General features: G+C 39.0%; 1 protein-coding gene across 6 annotated transcripts in view; it reads left to right on the top strand.

The window, feature by feature from the left end:
* INPP4B (inositol polyphosphate-4-phosphatase type II B) overlaps positions 1 to 19,916 on the top strand; it is a 738,855-nt gene that overhangs the window by 649,945 nt on the left and 68,994 nt on the right. For all 6 annotated transcript variants that reach the window (XM_057310095.1, XM_026499399.4, XM_057310094.1 and 3 more), the window contains 5 exons: positions 1,230 to 1,402; positions 2,234 to 2,357; positions 3,336 to 3,453; positions 8,128 to 8,268; positions 13,345 to 13,442. In XM_057310095.1, the coding sequence (XP_057166078.1) occupies positions 1,230 to 1,402; positions 2,234 to 2,357; positions 3,336 to 3,453; positions 8,128 to 8,268; positions 13,345 to 13,442 (654 nt within the window). The remainder of the gene's footprint in view (positions 1 to 1,229; positions 1,403 to 2,233; positions 2,358 to 3,335; positions 3,454 to 8,127; positions 8,269 to 13,344; positions 13,443 to 19,916) is intronic.

The following is a 19,916-nucleotide window of genomic DNA, read 5'->3' as shown; positions in this document are numbered from 1 at the left end:
TCTTTTTAAAAATTATTATTATTTTATTAATTTTCTTATTTTATAATAATTTAAAATTATAAAATTCATGATTTTATAATTTTATTAAATTATTAAAAATAAATGAATAACAACTTTTTTGTTATATTTATCATAACTTTACTAATTCGATTGGGGCACCTGGGTGGTTCAGTTGGTTAAGCATCTGCCTTCTGCTCAGGTCATGATCCCAGGGTCTTGCGAACCAGCTGTGCATCAGGCTCCCTGCTCAGTGGGGAGCCTGCTTCTCCCTCTTCTGTTCCCCCTACTTGTGCACGGTCTTTCTCTCCCTCTCTCTCTCTCAATTAAAACTGATTGAATATCTGCTATATGTTAGACTCTATGCTAGGCTCAGGGATTAAATTCCTTGCTGTCAGTGAGGTCCCTTTCTTGCAAAGCAAATAGTGTGTGGAGTTCTAGAACAAGGAACTGTGGGCACAAAAGTAACCCAAACTTCAGTAAATGAGGCAGAGGTGGGAGTAGGTGGGAGCAGGACAGGTTTGAGGAAATACACATTGTTCAGTTCACCTGGGACTCAAGACTGTGAGTGAGGCTCTTCTGAGAGGTGAGACTGGACAAGTAGGCAGAGGTCAGATAATGGAGGCTGTTTTATGTTTTTGGACTTTATTCTGAACGCTTTAGTGTTTTTAAAATGTTTAAAGTAGGGCAGTGAGGGAGTGAATGAAGGGATGGAATTCAAACTGATTAGAAAGCCCCCTCCAGGGACTCCAGGGACACTGTTGAGAAAGGGTTCAAGTAGGGCGTGCCTGGAAGGAGAAGGATAGTAACTGATCCAGGGATGATTGAGAAATGATGAAGGCAGAGGGCAAGGGGATGGTGAATGTCTACTGGGTTCTACAATGGTAGAATTCAATGTCCCAACAAATGTGAAGACTGTAGAAGTCCAGGAAAACTGCTTTCCAGCATGGAAGGAGTTTGGTGGCACCGTCCACGAGGCTACAGGAGGTCTCCAGACTGGAGGTGAGAAGGCTAGAGAGGAGTATATGTTAAGTATACTCAGCAGAGAGATCCAACAAGTGGCTGGCTGCAGACTTACAGAGTTCAGAGGAGAGATTTGGATCAGAGCTCTTCAAATCAAATCGTCATAAATCCTTAATAACGTGTGTACCTTGACTAAGAAGAATAAACTGGTTCCATCCTCCATGACCTTCCTCTATCCCACTGTTCTTACACCCCCTTCCTCCCTGCAGAGGACTGGTACGAACAGCTGTATCCCCTCATCCTTACCCTGAAGGACTGCATGGGAGAAGTGGTGAACCGAGCCAAGCAGTCCCTGACGTTCGTGCTCCTTCAGGAACTTGCATACAGCTTGCCCCAGTGCTTGATGCTGACTCTCAGAAGGGACATTGTCTTCAGCCAAGCAGTAGGTGCCTCTTGGGAACACAGCATGGGGCTGGGTGGCTAAAGTGTATCCTTGGTGACGGTAGAGATCTACTTTCGGTAGGTTCGTTTTTAAAGGGATTCTTTACTTAGAGTTTTGATATCAGTTTTCCTTATCCATAATAAATATGAGCTGAACAGAAACAGCTTATGAGATCTTAAGGATTTATTTCTGCAGAGAGGTGGCCAAGTCTCTGAAATGTACATTCTGCTCCACGGTGCAGAGAGTCAGTGAAACAAAGGCCACCCATCCTGTCATCATATTATGCCCTGGGGTCTCCACACAAGCATGGTGGAAGGAAAGGGGCAGCAGCCTTGCATAGAGGTGGGACTGGCAGCTGGGACTGGCAAAAGGGATCTGTTTACAATTTTGCATTTATACAGCTCCCTAATGAATCCCAGGACAGGGCCTCATAATGATCTCTTGTATGTTTTGTTTGTCTATAAAATAAGTTAGCAGGGCAGTAATGCTTATTAGGCAAGATTTAACAGGACCACCTCTTTTGCCTTCATGCAATCCCATCTCATGACGTCAAGGCCGGTCTCCATCATGGTGGCTGTCCCGGGGACCTTTCTTCTCCTTTCTGCCTCCACACCCACAACTGAGTTTTATAGACGTACACGGGGAGGAAAGAAGACAGAAAGAAGGGAATATTTTAACCGAACTGTCTGTGTCCCCCACTAGTTCATGAATGTTTCACATACTTGAAAAATTTTAATTAAATCCGTGATGCCTCAAAAATCTTAAATTTTTTTCAATTAAAGTTTGCTGACCCCAGTCAATTTCTTCAATGACTTTTTTTTTTTTTTTTAGCTTGCTGGATTGGTTTGTGGTTTTATCATCAAATTACACACAAGTTTGCATGACCCTGGCTTCCTACAGCAGCTTCACACAGTGGGCTTGATAGTGCAGTATGAAGGACTGCTAAGTACATATAGTGAGTATTGCTTTAGTACGTGTTAAAATCATATTCTCACTCATAAGGATATCTGATCCATAGATTCTGCAGTTAAAAATAAAAATGCGAAATAAACCTTTATGACATAAGCATTACAGAAATAATGTAACTTTCAATTCTTTGCATTCATTCACCTTGTAACTGTATTCTTACCCCCATTATGTTTTGAAAATGGAATTATAGATTATTTCATGGAGTATGAATAGTGGAGTCCTGAGCAGCCATCTGGCTTTTTAATATAAAAGGCTCTCTACCAACATAGTTTCAATGACTGGATTTTTAAAGTCCCAACTTTCCAATGTCTAGAACTGCGCTATTTAATACGTAGCCTGGTGTGGTTATTGAGCACTTGAAATGTGTCTGATCCAAATCATTATGTACTAAACATGCACACCAGATTTCAGAAACTAGTAAAAACTAGTTTTATATTAAAAATTAATAATTTTACATTGATTTATAACTGAAATGATATTTGGGATATATTCGGTTAGAGTAAAATATATTATTAATATTAATTTCACCTTTATGAATTTTACTCTTTTAAAAATATGGCTACCAGGACACTTAAAATTACATATGTGACCTGCATTATATTTGTATTGGGTAGTGTGGCTCTGTCTCTATTTCTAGAAATCAAATATCACTCCTGTCAATGGAAAGAGAGCTGCATGATACTCTGTTTCATAAGGGAATTAAAACCTCTCTATAGCCTTCCAGCTAATGTATGCATTCTTCTTTCCTTCAAAGGGTACTTGGACTGCTGGAGTCCACTGAAATGGTTTTTACTTCAGTGGTGAAAACCTTCAGCCTCTGAGGAAAAGTGTTGAGAATATATTCACTGCATTCAGAAACTCATTCACTAAAATGCTAGAACAAATCCCAGCAGGGAGATGTAGTACCAAATGACATTCTCTTTAAATAGTATGTTTGTAACAATGCTCCTTTTCCCTTGTGTAGGTGATGAAATCGGAATGCTAGAGGACATGGCTGTTGGCATTTCAGATTTGAAGAAAGTCGCATTTAAAATAATTGAAGCCAAATCCAATGATGTCTTGCCAGTTATAACAGGAAGGCGGTAAGTGGTGCCTATTCCCTTGAGACCAAGCTTTGTTAGATATTTGTCTCAAGTCCTGACAAAGGAGCCAAGGAGAATTAAGGTTTGGTTTGGAAATTTTTCTTTTGTTCCTTTTTTCCTATTCGGTGGAGAAATGAATGTAGATGACGTAACAGGGGAAGACCTTGAAAAACTCCTAGAAGGCTCATGAATGTTTATAAATTGTACGGTAGTGAGGTGAGCATGGAAATGCTCCCCCAGGAAATAGGAGGCATTCAAAAGAAGAGCAGGCATGAGAAGAACATTTGTCTCTTTATTACGGTCCAGTCCAAAGCTCTGTGTGTTTTTACTTTTGCTGGAATCAGTTGGTTAATAGCGCCATAATTCTTGAAATGACTTTATATTAAATTCTGTTAAAAGCAGCAACATTTTAGAAAAGATCTATTTCTGTGTCAGGGGCACATACCACCATTTTTCTTAATTATTTTTGACAATTCACTCACAGACTGAAATTTCCGAGAATGGTTTTAAATAAATAGCTTCGAAGGTCAGTGAATGATGGGCAAAATATCAGAAATAATTAAGCAAAATAACAGTGCATGGACTAGACCTGCAACAGAAGAGTTCTACCCTATGGTAAATCATTTCGGTCAGAAGTCCACCAAATTGTAACCATTCTGGCATTAGTGCTTCTGACTGCTACACGAGGCTATTCGAAATTTGAAACATTCTTAGATCACAATGAAAAAATATGAATGTGCTAAAGAGAAAGCCCTTTTCATGCTGGAGAGAGATGGAGAGAAAGTAAGTATAAAAGTTCAAACTAAACTTGCTTTCTTATCTATAGTAAACATAAGATAGTTATTTTAAATTTTGTTTGAAGGATGCTCAGAGAAACATGATTGAATGGAAAGGTGACTATTTCATATACATAAAGAAAAAATATCCTCATAAAACTAAATATTTCATCTGTGGATGAATGCTTAATTTTCCATGCATTGGAAGAAAGAAGAATAAAATGGCTCATATACACACCTGGAAAACAGTACCACTCTGTATTATCAAAAGTGGGGATTATCAAAAGTGGGAGACTGATACCTTTATCACAGTTGATATGGGGAGTTTATCAGGCCATTTGGTGTAGCAGAATATAGGCTGTTTTTCTGAGGGAGTCTGCAGGCTAAATTCAAAAGTTACAAAACAGATTCTGAGTGGAACTCATAGGATACAGCAAAGTGAGCAGCTTGGCAAACCCCCTCTCCAAACAGCAACATTGCGATTGGACAGAATTGCTGAAAACAGCCACCTTGAGACTAAGGAAATAAGTCAAATGTGCCCACAAACTTACAAGTTCTTATTAATGAAAAACTAGTGGACATTGGTTAAGACACATGGTGTCTGGGGCAGTCTTGCCCGGAGTTGCTCCCATAACACCCAGCTCGGTCAGCACAGTTTTACTGGGCTAACACAGGCTGAAGAGTCCAGCAGTTTCGCTACCAGAGGGGCTGACTTGATTTGGATAGGGAAGCAGAAAAAAACACACTCCTGAAAAGTTGTTGGAAACAGTGGTGATTTAGATAGCAATTTCGTTCACAGTAGCATCAAAAAGAACAATTACATCAGACCAAATTTAACAAAGTACTCTAAGAATTGTACACAGAACACACAAAATCGTGCTTAGAGAAATTAATAAGATCCAATAAACAGAAAGACAGTCCATGTTCCCAGATTCGGATACTCAGTATCGTTCAGATGGCAGTTCTCCACAAACCGATCTGTAGATTTCAGTGCAATTGCTGGCTAAATCCCAGTCGTCTTTTGTGCACAAACTGGCAAACTAAACCTAAAATTTGTATGGAAATGCAAAAGACCCAGAGTTCCAAAAACAATTTTATAAAAGACAAAAGAAGACTTCTACTTTCTGATTTCAACGCTTAATATAAACCCACAATAATGAAGACCCTGCAGTACAGGGGTAAGTATACACATAACACGCAACAGACTTTGGAGCCCACCTATAAACTATTACCTTTAGGGTCAATTGATTTTTGACAAAGGTGCCAAAGTAATTCAATGGAGAACGGAGAGTCTTTTCAAAAACTGTTGCTGTGACAATTCGTTATCCATACGCAGGCAAAATCCTTTAGAACCTCAATTTATACCTTACACAAAAACTAACTCACAATGGATCCTTGGTCTAAATGTAAGAGCTAAAACCGTGAAACTTCTAGGAGAAAATATTTGTTAAGTTGGGTTAGAGAAGGAGTTCTCAGATAGGACCTGAAATTCTAGATTCATGAAGTACACAATTCGAAAGAATGTAATCAACATGATAAACTTTTAAGGAGCAAAAATATCATTAAGTAAATGAAAAGAGAAGCCACAGATTGGGAAAATACGTGCAAATCATATGTCTGATATAAGACGCGCACCCAGAATATATAAAGAAATCTTACAACTCAATAATTATGAGACAAAAAACCTAATTTAAAAATGGGCATAGGAATCGAATAGGTATTTTGCCAGATAAGATAGATGAGTGGCTTATGTGCACATGAAAACTTGGTCAACATCATTAGTCATAGGAGAATGCAAAGTAACCACACTTAGATACCGCTTTGCTTACAGTGGAAATCATCATAATCAAAAAGTCAGACAATAACAAGTGTTAGCGAGGATGTGGAAAACCTAGAACCCTCCTACGTTGCTGGTGGGTATGTAGAGTGATGCTGCCACTTTGAAAACAGTTTGGCAGTTTCTTAAAAAGTTAAACCTAAAATTACTCTATGACCCTTAGGTATATACCTAAGAGAAAATGAAACCATGTGTCCACAAATAAACTAATGCATGAATGTCGATGGCATTATTCTTAATAGTCCAAATTGTGAAGTATCCCGAGTAGCCATCAGCTTGTGAGTACATAGGGAAAATGTGGTGTATCTGTACAACAGAATGCTATAAATAGGAGGAAAAAGGAACAACCTAATGATAGATGCTACAGCATAATGACTTCAAAGTCATCATACTAAATGAAAAATACTAGGCATAAAAGACTACATATGACATCATTTCATTTATATGAAATATGTGAAAAAGTAAAATCTGCAGAGACAGAAAATTGATCAGTGGTTTCCCAGGGCTGAGAGTGGTTTGGGGTGTGAACGCGAACAGGCATGAGGGATTGTTTTTAAGGTGATGGAAGTGTTGGGGCGCCTGGGTGGCTCAGTTGGTCAAGCGTCTGCCATCGGGTCAGGTCATGATCCCAGGGTCTTGGGATTGAGCCCCACATCAGGCTCCCTGCTCAGCGGGGAGCCTGCTTCTCCCTCTATCTCTGCTGCTCCCCCTGCTTGTGCATGCTCTCTCTCTCTCTGTCAAATAAATAAATAAAATCTTAAAAAAAAAAGGTGATAAAAGTGTTCTGAAACTGGATTATAGTCAGGATTGCACAACTCTATAAATTTGCTAAAACTCTGAATTATACACTTAAAATGCATGAATTTATGTTGGCTGTATTTTAATAAAGCTGACAAAAAGTTATCGTAAAACATTATATAATGTTTCACCTTCAGAGCAACCTTTACACATGGACGAACTCATTAATTCTCCTCATATTCTTGAAAGACTTGAAATAAATAAACATCAGCCCTCTGTTAGCCAGGCTTTTGTAAAGGGCACTGAGAGCAATTTAAAAAAGAAAAATAATGTGTCCATTCATCTGAGGGTAGTGCTAACATCCCTGCTTGCTGGATTCATGGTATTTCCTGGTTCTCTGGTTCAAAGCTCAGGTAAGAAACACATCTGAGTCCGTCATCCAGAGTAGTATATGTCAGCATTGTTATACCAGAAAGCTAAAAATATTTTCACAAAGAGACTCACTAATTGTCCAGTCCTTCTTTTCCCAATACATGTATTACAATCCCAGCACTATCTATAGCTCCAGAAACACATGGATTTTCATATATTCCGAGCAAAACTCTCTGCATTTCAATACTCACTTCACACTGCATCAGAAGATGTCAAGTTTAAAAATATACAAGCAGCTATTCTTGTTGACCATGTTCTGTGAATCCCACTTTAAAATTTCAACACTGAACATTAGGGGTAATTTTTAATGGAAATTTCCAATGAAAAAAGCCTTTCCTGTGATATGCTAATGTTGCAAAAATGATCAGAAACCCCCAAAGGTTACATCTTAAGTAATGAAACCATTCCATTTCCATCAAGCCATCACAAACTGGGGGGTTCATCAATAACAGTAACAATCAGGCCATGCGCAAAAATATCTTAAATGATTTGGTTTATTAGTTTTCCTATATTGAAAAATCCATCATAAATTACTTTTCTTATTCTTGAGACTGGCTGGGTTTTAAAAATAATTAAGTCAAGAAAATAAATATCGAGTCTCTTATGCACATGGCCCTGGTATACAAATGAACTAAACATTCTTCCTTTCCTAAAGGGGCTCAGAGTAATGGAGAAAAATTACAAAAATGTAAATAGTTCTTTACTCCAAGTAATTTAATAGCGAAGTGAACAAAATGATTACCGAATGAATTAATAACAGAAAATAAGCAGATAGCAGCCAAAAACTTGAATCAGCTCTATATTCCAACTGTTTGTTTCTTTCCAATGACTCTACGGCAACAATGAGTGAAATAAGCAATGCTTCTTCTCTTTGTCCTCCGCTGTCCTCAGTGAACATTACGTGGTGGAGGTGAAGCTGCCCGCACGGATGTTTGAGGCACTGCCTTTGCAGATTAAAGAGGGACAGTTGCTCCATGTGTATCCAGTACTTTTTAATGTTGGAATCAACGAACAACAAACTCTTGCTGAGAGGTGAGCTTCAAGTAGGAGATTGGTACTTCCGTTGTTCTTTTCGGTTGTTATGGGTATGCCGAGCAGTTCCCCGTGCTCCTGCACACGAGACTCGGAGACACTCACAGGTACGTTTTCCTTTTGATCATACCAAGTCACGCGAGATGGCAAAGAGAAATATTCATATTTCAGGATTCCTGGCCCACATCAAATTTAAAAGCGGCAAAGGAATGAGGAAAATATTGATGCCAAGGCCGGATTATGTACATGGATTAGCTTTCTTCACGGTTCCAAATACCGCACGTGTGTATCCAATATTAGAATGGTTTACATTCATATGTATTTCAACATTATAAACTCAGCCAATTGGATCAAACTTTTCTGGACCTAAAACACTCTCTAGTTTTCCCCTTTGTTTATTAAAATAGTTGTTATCGGGGGGAGGTTAGCACATCTTTTCATAAATAACTTGCTTAGTCAAACAACAGATGATTGTACACAGTCCCGTGAGTTACCGTCAAAAACACCTTTTTGTATCTTACATGGTTCACACGTAGAGATTATTGAAAATATGGATAAGACTTAAAGTTCATAGAATACATTTTTAAAAGATTCTGGAGAAAGAAGTTGCCATCCTGCCGTGGAGAGGTTCCCCAATGGAGAAGTTCCTCGATGGGCAGTACTTTTGGAAAGTTTGATAGTCTTCCATATTTAAAAAGCTTTCTTGTCCATAATTCACTCTCCAAATGTCTCTTTCCCCTGCAGGTATCAGTTTAAAGGCGCCTAGCATATTCTTTGCCGTGACTTGATAAGTAGGTGTTAAACCTGTACCAATGTCTTTTACTAGATTAAAAATGCCACTACATTTCTGGTCCTCCTGAATTTCAGTGATGGGCAAGGTGCCTGTTTTTATCTATTCTCTTCCAGTGATTTTTCCTTCTCTCCCTCTTATCCAAAAGGCATTTCCTGGACGGCATAGGTTTTCATAATTCTCACCTGTCAGTTACAAAGTTAGGTGGCAGCTCTGTATTTCATGTTTAATTTCAAGTTGTGTAGAAACCATTAATCTCCTTTCTTATAGTATGCATAAATCAGAATATAATTTTATTCACTGTTGTACAAGAAGTTTACTTTGATAATTGAGCCCTGTTGCACATCAATACCTAACGTGAGATTATAGTCCAGGCGTCTGAATATATGTGCCTCACAGCAAGTCTGATGGTTGAGGTAAATGATATTTATGAACGTAAATTATACAATTTTGGGGGGAAGACAACACAGCACTTTCAGTTCATTGTTTTTTCTTTGATGCACTTGATTACGGAGTGTTTTGGTTTTGGATCAGTAAGTTAAACCCCGTTAGTGTGGTCTTGAGAGAGATGTGAGGGTCTGCATTTACAGGCTTTTCAAGGAAAAGTTAGCATTGTAGTTAGCATTGTATTTTCAAGCCCTCTACGGTAGGTTAATTTGCATCACTATGTCATTGTGACTATTTCAGCTGTTAGTCACTTTATTTTAAAAAGTCCCTTCCTGGGGCACCTGGGTGGCTCAGTCCTTAAGCGTTTGCCTTCGGCTCAGGGCATGATCCCAGAGTCCTGGGATCGAGCCCCGCATCGAGCCCCGCATCGAGCCCCGCATCGAGCCCCGCATCAAGCCCCGCATCAAGCCTCGCATCAAGCCCTGCATCGGGCTCCCTGCTCCGCTGGAGCCTGCTTCTTCCTCTCCCACTTCCCCTGCTTGTGTTCCTTCTCTTGCTGGCCATCTCTCTCTCTCTGTCAAATAAATACATAAAATCTTAAAAAAAAAAAAAGTCCCTTCCCATGGGGCACCTGGGTGTCTCAGTCAGTTAAGTCTCTGACTCTTGATTTCGGCTCAGGTTTTGATCTCCGGGTTATGACACTGAGCTCTGCATCAGGCTCCATGCTGAGATTGGAGCCTGCTTAAGATTCTCTCTCCCTCTGCCCCTCCCCCTGCTCTACTCTTTCTCTCAAGAAAAAATAAATGAATGAATGAATATATAAGTAAATATAAAAAAAAGCTCCCTTCCCTTCCTTCTCTTTTATCTCTCTTGCATATTTTATATATGTGTGTCTCTGTGCACACACACCCATGCACACATACACTTTTTTTTTCATATCTGGAAGCTATAGAGGCACATAAGACTTGAAAAAGAGACAAAATGGCAAAGTACAGAAGAACTCAAAGAGAAGCAGGAAGGCTGGCACTCTGGTACCAACCAACTACTGATCTGAGTAAATCACTTCCTCTCTGTTCTCTGAGCCTTATTTCTCCAATTCTGAATTTTGAGCTTTACCAGGCAACATCTATAATTAGATGCTATGTAACCCAGGTGTAATATTTGACTACATACTTACCCATTGCCCAAATGTATGCTATGTGTATCCATTCTTAACCAAGTAAGTACTAATTACTCTGGGTTACCATAACAAAATACCTCAGACTGGGTGGCTTAAACAACAGAAATATTTATTTCATAGTACCAGAGGTGAGAATTCCAAGGTCAAGGTTCTAGCCAATTTCATTACTGGTGAAAGTTCGCTTTGACTTTCTCTCCTTGTGCTCACTTGACCTCTTTTTTGTGTACACAGAGAAAGTGAGCTCTCTGGTGCCTCTTTTTACAAGGACACACTAATCCTATTGGATTAGGGCCCCCATCTCATGACCTTTAATTACTTCCTTAGAGGCTCCATCTCCAAACACAGCTACTGGGGGGTGGGGCTTCAAAATGTGAGTTTTGGGGGAGGGCACAAACATTTAGTCCCTAACAATAACATCACTCCAGAAGGATGATCTTTTTAAACTACCATTTGATTATAATGTCTGAAAAAATTTAGAAAAGTGTATTTCGGAGTTTAGAGAAACTCTCCTGTAGATTTTCCTGCGTCTATATTCCTGTTCTCCAGGTTTGACTCTGTATAGATATTGAACATTGACCTTGCACCAGGCACTACTCTGCCAAGCCGTGGGACACAGGGAGCATGCAGTGTAACAAGACATGATCCCTGTCCTAAAAAAAACTTACCATCCCATAAGGAAGCCAGATCAACAACTAATACATTATAGTTTGACTCATGCAGTAAGCAAAGATGTGGAAGAGGGGGCAGGAATAATGGACGAAAGAAAGTGATTCACAGATGGGAGGGGAATTCGTCAGGGAGGTTTCATGGAGTAGGTGAGCCTCTCTTAAAGCCTGAAGGATGAATTGATCAAGCAGACAAGGAAGATAAGGCATTCTAGTTAGAGGGAGAATGACATGTGGAAAGTCCCAAAGGCATTGATATGCCACTGGTGAGGGAGAAGAGGGTAACTACACTCCCATAAGGGTTTTGGAAGCCTTCGTGGGGAAGTTAGATGTGAAACTGAGATTAGACTTCGTCATTATAGGGAGAGAAGAAGCAGTGAAGTTTACTAAACTGATATGAAGAACAGGTATTGGATTCACTTCTCCAACATTTCGTTTATTGAATGTGCAGCTCCTGGCACATAGTTGATGTTAAATAAATGTTTGTTGAATGAATGAATGATCTGACCATGGTGTAGAGGGTAGACTGGAAGGGAAGGAGCCTGAAGGCACAGTGCTGGGGTATTTGGGAGGCTCTATATCCAGTCTAGAGTGGATATAATTAAACGTCTAATATATAATGACAGTGTTAAAGAAGGAGAGTCTGCCAGACCTATGAAAAAAATCAATGAATAGTGGATGGGATGGCGAAAAGAGAGGAAATCCAAAAGAGTGCCTAGATTTTAATGTGAGTTAATGGCAGAATATTGGGGACATGTTTAATTTTAAACCAAAGGAGGGGTGGTTTCAGTTTGGGCTTATGTTGCATTTGAAGTGGGGTGGGATAATTCATACTGAAATTTTCAACTCATATCTGGAAATACAGATTTGGATGGAAATATATTTGGAAACCATTTACATATGATCGTTTTATAGAGAGACACCTTGACCATAAGTTTAAATCTGGGCAATGCTTAAAGAAAACCCAAGGTCAGTGAAAACCCAAGGTCAGTGATACACAGGTAGAGAGTTTTGGGTTGAAGAAGCAGAAGAGCACCAGTACAGAGGTGGTCAGCCTTCATGGTGTGGACAGAAAGTAAATGTTGAGGGGTGCCTGGCTGGCTCTGTTGGTTGGTTAAGCATCCACCTCTTGACCTGGTCCATTTCCAGCCTGGGCCGGTTCACCCCTCCTTAGACAACCTGGTGGTCCCCCGCTCCTGGGAGGTCACCATATTGATGCTGAACTTAGTGCAGACACCTGATCGGCATGGTGCACTACAGCCCAGAACTCCGGGGCTCAAGCGATCCCCTGCCTCAGCCTCCTGAGTAGCTGGGACTTACAGGTGCGTGCCACCATGCCCAGCAAATGTCCACCTCTTGATTTCAGCTCAGGTCATGACCTCGGGGGCTTGAGATCAAACCCCTCATCGGGCTCTGTGCTGGGCGCGGAGCCTGCTTGAGATTCTCTCTCTCCCTATCCCCCCTGCCCCTCCCCATCTCTCCCTCTCTCTGTCTCTTTCTCTCTTTCATCCTACCCTTTCTCTCCCTCTCTTAAAAAAAAAAAAAAAAAAGAAGTGTTGACAGACAGAGGTAAACCTCTCTGGAGATGATAGGGTCTACATGTGCCTACAACAGTTGACAGCACATGTAAGACTGTATGCAGCCAAGTGTCTGCTCTTGATGTTCTGGACCCCTCCTCAAGCTGTCATGGGTGAAGAGGAAGACTAGAGCATGAAAAAGAGGAGGCAGGGTTTTTCGCACTGTAGAAATACATCCCTGCAGAGGTGGGGAAGCTAACATTAACGACATACCAACCATGCACAAGCACAGGAGCTGGTGTTACAGATTTGAGTTTTCATCCGAGTTCGCATTTGAGGAGTGTGAAAATCGTTTGGTGTGTGAAAAGGGACTGGTGGAATCAGGGCCAGTAGAGACTGGAATGTGTTTAAATAACTGTTGTGCGATGTAGACTCCATTAGGAAACTATTGCCATCTACTTAAAAAGAAGAGGTAAAAAGTGTTACTTTCAGGAGCTTCTTTATAGCCCATAACTGTTTTCTTTGTTCTTTTTTTAGGTTTGGAGATGTCTCTTTGCAGGAAAGTATTAATCAGGAAAATTTTGAACTTCTAAAAGAATATTACACAATATTTATGGAAAAGATGCCTCCTGATTGTAAGTATGCCAGTTTCAGAAAGCGATTATAAATTCTCAGGACAGGTCAGACATAGAGGTCAATGGGAGAAAGACGCATGGGGTAAGAATGGGAGAACAAATTTGAGATTATCTGAACCAAGAAGACTGATTGCCCAGGTGGCATGGATGACACCTGCCTTACTGCCTTGATTGCGCTCTTGATGTCCTGCTGCTCATGCTAGGACATTAATTTCAGTGCCACTGGAAAATAGCAAAAATCTAAAAATAAGGAGCTTATAATTAGAAATCTCAATTGAGTCCAATAAAAATTTTATATAATTCTTAACCATGTAAAAGACTTTAATAATAACGATTTAACTTTCTGATTTATAATCTGTATTAGATAGATTGCACATGTACAAGAAGAAAATCAGATAGAATACAAGTTTATACAGGTAATAAAAAGTGGTATGGATGAAGGAACTGATTTATTGAGTATAGTTGTTGTGGTATTTATGTAAAATTGTTAAGACATACAAGCCTATAGAAAGGTATTTTGCACTTTGGAAATTTTTTTTGGTCATTGTTCAGTTCTTTTTCCCATAATATTAAGCCCATAACATTTGAGCATTTCAAAACCAGAGAATCAGAAATGAGTTTGGAGTTCATCAGTAAGTAGTATAAATATGTTGAAATATTGAGATATTTACAGTGATAAAAAACCTGGTTTTAATAAGGTACGAAATATTTTAATATTTTTAACCAAAAGCTGTAATAAAAGTCTACCTGTCATCTAATCACTGGCAATTTGTTCACTGGTCTGTATTTTCATACTTAATCTGAAATACCTTCAGTGGCCAAGTGTTTAGGACTTTTCATAAGCCAGTGAATCTTGCATCAAAATAGTACAATGGCATATGCAAGTTCAAGTGTGGATAGTTAGAAAATTTCACCTGCAAGTTTACTTTCGTGTGCGGTTTTTATATTATTTTATTTCACATAAAATATTATTTTTATGCCAAAATGAAATTAAGTGCAGGAAGATTTTTTGGCAGCCAGCGTACTTGTGAATTCTAAATTTAATTACTTGAAAAGTTAATGATATAAACAAAACTATTCTGCATTAGTAACTAATGAAAAAAGGTTTATTTTAACTTGGATGTGGGCAGATAATTTTTTTACAAGTGACCTAAAATTTGGATGGAAGTAATTCTCAGAATTCTTATAAACAACTCGATTTCTGTCAGTCCTTTCAAAGTGTGGTCACAGGACCAGCAGAATCAACATCACCCGGGAACCTGTTAGCAATGCAAATTCTCAAGCCTCTCTGCAGATCTATTTAGTTTGCCCTGTAATCTGTGTTTTGATAAACCTTGCACATGATTTCTAATCCATACTAATGTTTGTGAACCAATGATATGCCATCATTCTTCAAATTATATATTATATTTAAAAGTAGGTTGTTGACAAAGTCTGTGAAGGACTTCAATACTATATATAAAACAATAATGTCACCTTAAAAAGAAATATGTATAAGTCATTGTTGAAATATGTATGTCACGAGTTATTGTCTGAAATATGAAATTCAAAAATAAATCCCTACATTCAGGTCGTTTGAACTCTTCATAATGAGGAACAAAAATTTATAAAACTTGAAAACATTAGACCTCATATAATATTCTGCTAATTAAATATAACTAAGTGTGTTTACAACTTGTAAATATATTTCATCCTTGAAAACAGAGTAGACTTTTGGATCAAACCAGTTGTATTTCATTAGTTGGACAGTTGTCTTAACACACTAAGTTTTTCCTGATACTTTATTTCCTATTATGTCAACATATTTTTGAGACAACAGTGTCATAGATTTGGCACAGAATTTTGTGATGCTACTTAGGTTGTTTTCCATAACAAAAGTCCAAACCTGATCTGTGTAATTATACTGTCATATGTAAGGTTACACCTCATGCATAAACATTGTAACTCAAAGCATCATTGGAGTTGCACTCAATTCAAGGAAGAAACTATAAAGCCTTATTAACAGCGTGAATAAAGGTTAAACTATTTGTAAAGGAGGAAAAAATTACCATTCTGGATCATACCCATAATCCATATAATCTATTATGTTTCTTTCACAGTGAAATTAAGGGATAATTTGTGTCAGTGTTAAAAGGATAAGTTAATCCTCTAAAAACATGGCTTTCACTTATTAATCCATTTTGGATGTCTTGTCCATTAATTTACTAACCCTAGCGTTTTTTTAAATTATTTATGAATTAAATAGTTGAATTCTACATGTTTTTGAAGTAAAAAAATTTCCCTTCCTTCCAAAAATAATTTTTTTTTTACTTTAAGGGATGTCCCCTACTTTTGTGATATTGGGATTGAATGAATAAAGCCATATCAGCTGATATGAGAAAACATATGTTAGGAGATTTTCCATAAGTACAAGGAAAGAAGGTTTAAAGAACCCACAAAAAAAATGGAGAAATTGTTAGAGATCGGGGGTCATCAAACATTGCTGTAGTTAAATGAGAAGGATTTCAGCCAGGACAAGGTAAACAAGAATTAACAAATGTGATGAAGAAAAAAGGATTCAAGAGAAGCTGTTGGATTTGGTGGTTATGAGCATTGATGACATTCCATGGAGTCATTTACATAAAAATATGGAATGGAACCACATCAAAGGTATTTAAGAAGAGAACTCCTGTTGCACAAGCAGACAGCCAGAGTGAAAGCCACCCTCCCAGGAAAGTTTGCAGTGATCACCAAGAATGAAAAGATAGGCTGAAAGCAACAGAGTCAAAACGAGGGTTTTTCTCCTTTGTTTCTCTTTAGTTTCATTTTCCAAGAGAGATGAAAATTTTAAAGACATGTGGAAATTGCAGGACAGTGGCAAGGGGCTAAGGATCTGCTCTGCACCCAGCCTGCAGGTCCTACAGATGGGCACAATGATAGGGCCCCTGGGACTAGCCAGAAAGCCCATGAGGGGCCCCAAACAGAGTGTAAAGGACTATGCCTCCCATATAATACAGAGATAGAACATTATTACTCAAGAGGAAAGAAGAGCATTCTGGCTTCTAGAAAAAAATCTGCCATGCCTGGCTGAAGCCCCTGTAACACCCGAAGAGATCCAATACAAGGTCATAGATAATTCTTTAAGATTGGTGTTCTGAGTATTTAAGATTTGGAAAGAGGCCACAGTATAGTTTAGGCCTGCTGGTCCACCACTGTCTCTCAGGTCTTCCTGGTCCTTTGGTAGCTTCAGAGGAAAATGCCTTGAAAAGAGCGTTTGTTCATAAGCACTATATTCACTTTAAAAATCAGATTAGTCATGGTTCTCCCTGATCTCCTGTCAAATTCTTTTAACATAGTTTTTAACACATCTTTAACTATAACTTGTAGAAGCTGTGCCTGAACGTCAAGCCCTCTGACGTTTACTTTGCTGAGCTAAGATTTAGTTCACAGGGTGCGATTTATTTAAACCAAAATATTTTTGTCCTTTGAGCTTATATTTTCAGTTAACATTTTCCATTTTTTAGTATTTTTATTTATCTTACCTCTCATTTAAAAAATAGACCAAGGGAGCAAAGCTGGTTCAGTGAAGGATAAAATTAGAAAGTACATTATAATATTAAAACTCAAGATAATGTGAAATATATAAAAAGTAACAGGACTTCATTAGGACAAGAAAACATTCATATGAGAGGATTTCCCAGAAATAGATGAAAAAGAAAAGCTTAACTATGAATGCAGTGTTGAATATCTAAAGTCAGATTTTGTTAAGTCAGAAAATGAGTCAACTCACCTTTCATATCTAATACTTTGCCTTTTAAAATATTGCCATATAGCCATTGAAAATTCAACAAGAGTTTTCAAACATAGGACAGAACTCTCTAGTAAATCTATAATTTTTTCTAGAACAAGTATATGGTAATAGCTTCCTGAGTAAAATCATTGGATTTTATTTCTCTAAGAAATGAAAAAAACAAAACAAAACAAACAAACAAACAAAAAAAAACCCCCCAGAGCTACCAAGGTATCATTCATAATTGTACTTTATGTAAAACTTAAAAATGGATGCACATCAGACTATTGCTAAGAAACAGACAACTAGCTACAATAATCGCCACACATTCTGTGCTCTGGAGGAAATCATGACTAGGTCTTGGCAGATTTCTTTAGCTGACCACACTGTTGGACTTTCCATATGGTTCACTACCATAGAGTGTGGGAGAGCAGTGCTTGGCACACATGCTAACAGGTACTTTGTGTTACAAACGGATAAAATCGCTGAGAAGCAACACATAAATCAGTCCTTGGAATACTGAGCATATATCAGAGAGAAGAATTGCACCACGTTTGCTCTGTTTATTAATGAAAATTAAGGCTACTTACATGGGTATTTCCTTTAATGAGTAATTATATTATGAGCTCTGGTTGCAGACCAGAAAATATGTGATGTAATCAATCCTGACAGCATCAGCTATGGGAGCCACATAGATGGGCGATGTTCCATAAGCAAGATAAGGTGCATCTGACTATCAGTCCGCTTACTGTTTATTTACTTAAAATTGGAGCCCATGTGTATTGACACTTGCAACATGGCTCACTGCTGCCACAAGTTTAAACATGCGGCCTTTAGTTTCTCAGAACAAGGGGTGGGTGTTTCTGGCCCCTGATTTTCAGAACCCTCTATCCTTAGACTACCACCCACCCCGAGCCTGGCTCGCCAGACCTCCGCAGGCTTTGGAAATAACCTGAACTTATAAAATGGGAAATGAGGTAAGGCAGATATCTCAAAAGACCTTAACAAACACACGCACAGACGTGGAGTGGCACACACACACAAACACATACACACACTGTCATACCCATGCACACACCCCACTAAATGCCTTCCAACAATCTGAGTTTTTTTTTCATTTGGCAAAGAGACTTTCTGATACAGGTAAAATACTCCCCAGGTTTTAAAGTAAATTTCTGGGATATCTGGGTGGCTCAGTCGGTTAAGCGTCCGACTCTTGATTTCAGCTTAGATCATGATCTCTGGGTCCCGGGACTGAACCCTGCTTTGGGCTCATGCTCAGTTGGGAGTCTGCTTCAGGATTCTCTCTGTCTCACTGCCCCTCCCCTGCTTGCTTTCTCTCTGTCTCTCAAATAAATAATCTTTAAAAAAATAAAGTAAATTTCTTAAGTATTAACTTTCCTCCACATATAATAATACTAGATCTCTTCTGAATGATCCATGATAATATATATATGATATTAATATAATGTAAATACACTCTTTCTGAACATTAGGACAGCCTCTCAACATTTAGAAAACAGTGACACCAGAGGATACTATTTAATTCTGTCAACTAAGGTTCAGCTGTGAGTGACAAAAAATACTCTAAGACCCTTCCCCCATCACCTTTCTCCCTCCTCCCAATATATCTTTCTCTCTGCTTCCTTTTTACTGTCCATAAACTTTAAGGATGTGGTCAGGAAATGCAAGAAGAGATTAACCTTTACACAGGGGCAGGTAAAGAGTATCTGAATTAGATATGTTATGCTAGCCTAGGCTGTACTTCGATAAAACAAAAAATAATACCAAATGCTTAGTAGCCGTATCAGTCCTAGCCCAGTCAGGAAAACACATTTGAGGAATTTGCTGTGGAGTATTGATGACTGACATTAAAAAAGGGGGGAGGGGGGCGCCTGGGTGGCTCAGTCCTTAAGTGTCTGCCTCCAGCTCAGGTCATGATCTCAGAGTTCTGGGATCAAGCCCCGCATGGGGCTCCCTGCTCCGCTCAGAGTCTGCTTCTTCCTGTCCCACTCCTCCTGCTTGTATTTCCTCTCTCGTTGGCTGTCTCTCTCTGTCAAATAAATGAATAAAATATTTTTTTAAGTGGGGGGAGAAATTAACGAGGGATCCACGTAGCCACCCCAAATTTGGCAGTAGCAGGAAGCTGCTACTAGCCCAGGTGTTAGAGGGACTTAGGTCAGATGTAGTGTCACCAGAGCACAAAAACTAGGGCCCCTGAGCTGTGTCTTGGTTCTTGGGTGGGGGCTGGCTGGTAGAAACTGGGACCATGGACAGTTCCCTGGAACTGGAGCCATTTGGAAGCCACAGAGGGCCTTATAAGAAGCCAAGAGATCAGGGGAGAAGTGAACGGGATTCTGTCTCCTCCCTCCTTCCTTTTTTTTTTTTTTTTAATTATGGTGTTAGTCACCATACAGTACATCATTAGTTTTTGATGTAATGTTCCATGATTCATTGTTTGTGTGTAACACCCAGTGTTCCATGCAATACATGCCCTCCTTAATACCCTTCACCAGGCTAGCCCATCTTCCTACCCCCCTCCCCTCTAAAACCCTCAGTTTGTCTCCTTCCTTTCATCTCCCTCTTAATGCTCATTGTCCAAACTTAATTGTGAGTCAGTGGGCAGCAAGCAGCCTGGGGAATAAGGTTTTCCTGTGTATAAAGACCCAAAGGGAAAAAGATACAGGTAGACATGAGAACAGATC

Source organism: Ursus arctos, unplaced genomic scaffold (assembly GCF_023065955.2).
Source record: "Ursus arctos isolate Adak ecotype North America unplaced genomic scaffold, UrsArc2.0 scaffold_11, whole genome shotgun sequence".
Lineage (NCBI taxonomy): Eukaryota > Metazoa > Chordata > Mammalia > Carnivora > Ursidae > Ursus > Ursus arctos.
The sequence above is the reverse complement of the archived record's forward strand: the minus strand, read 5'-3'. Positions and strand labels throughout refer to the sequence as shown.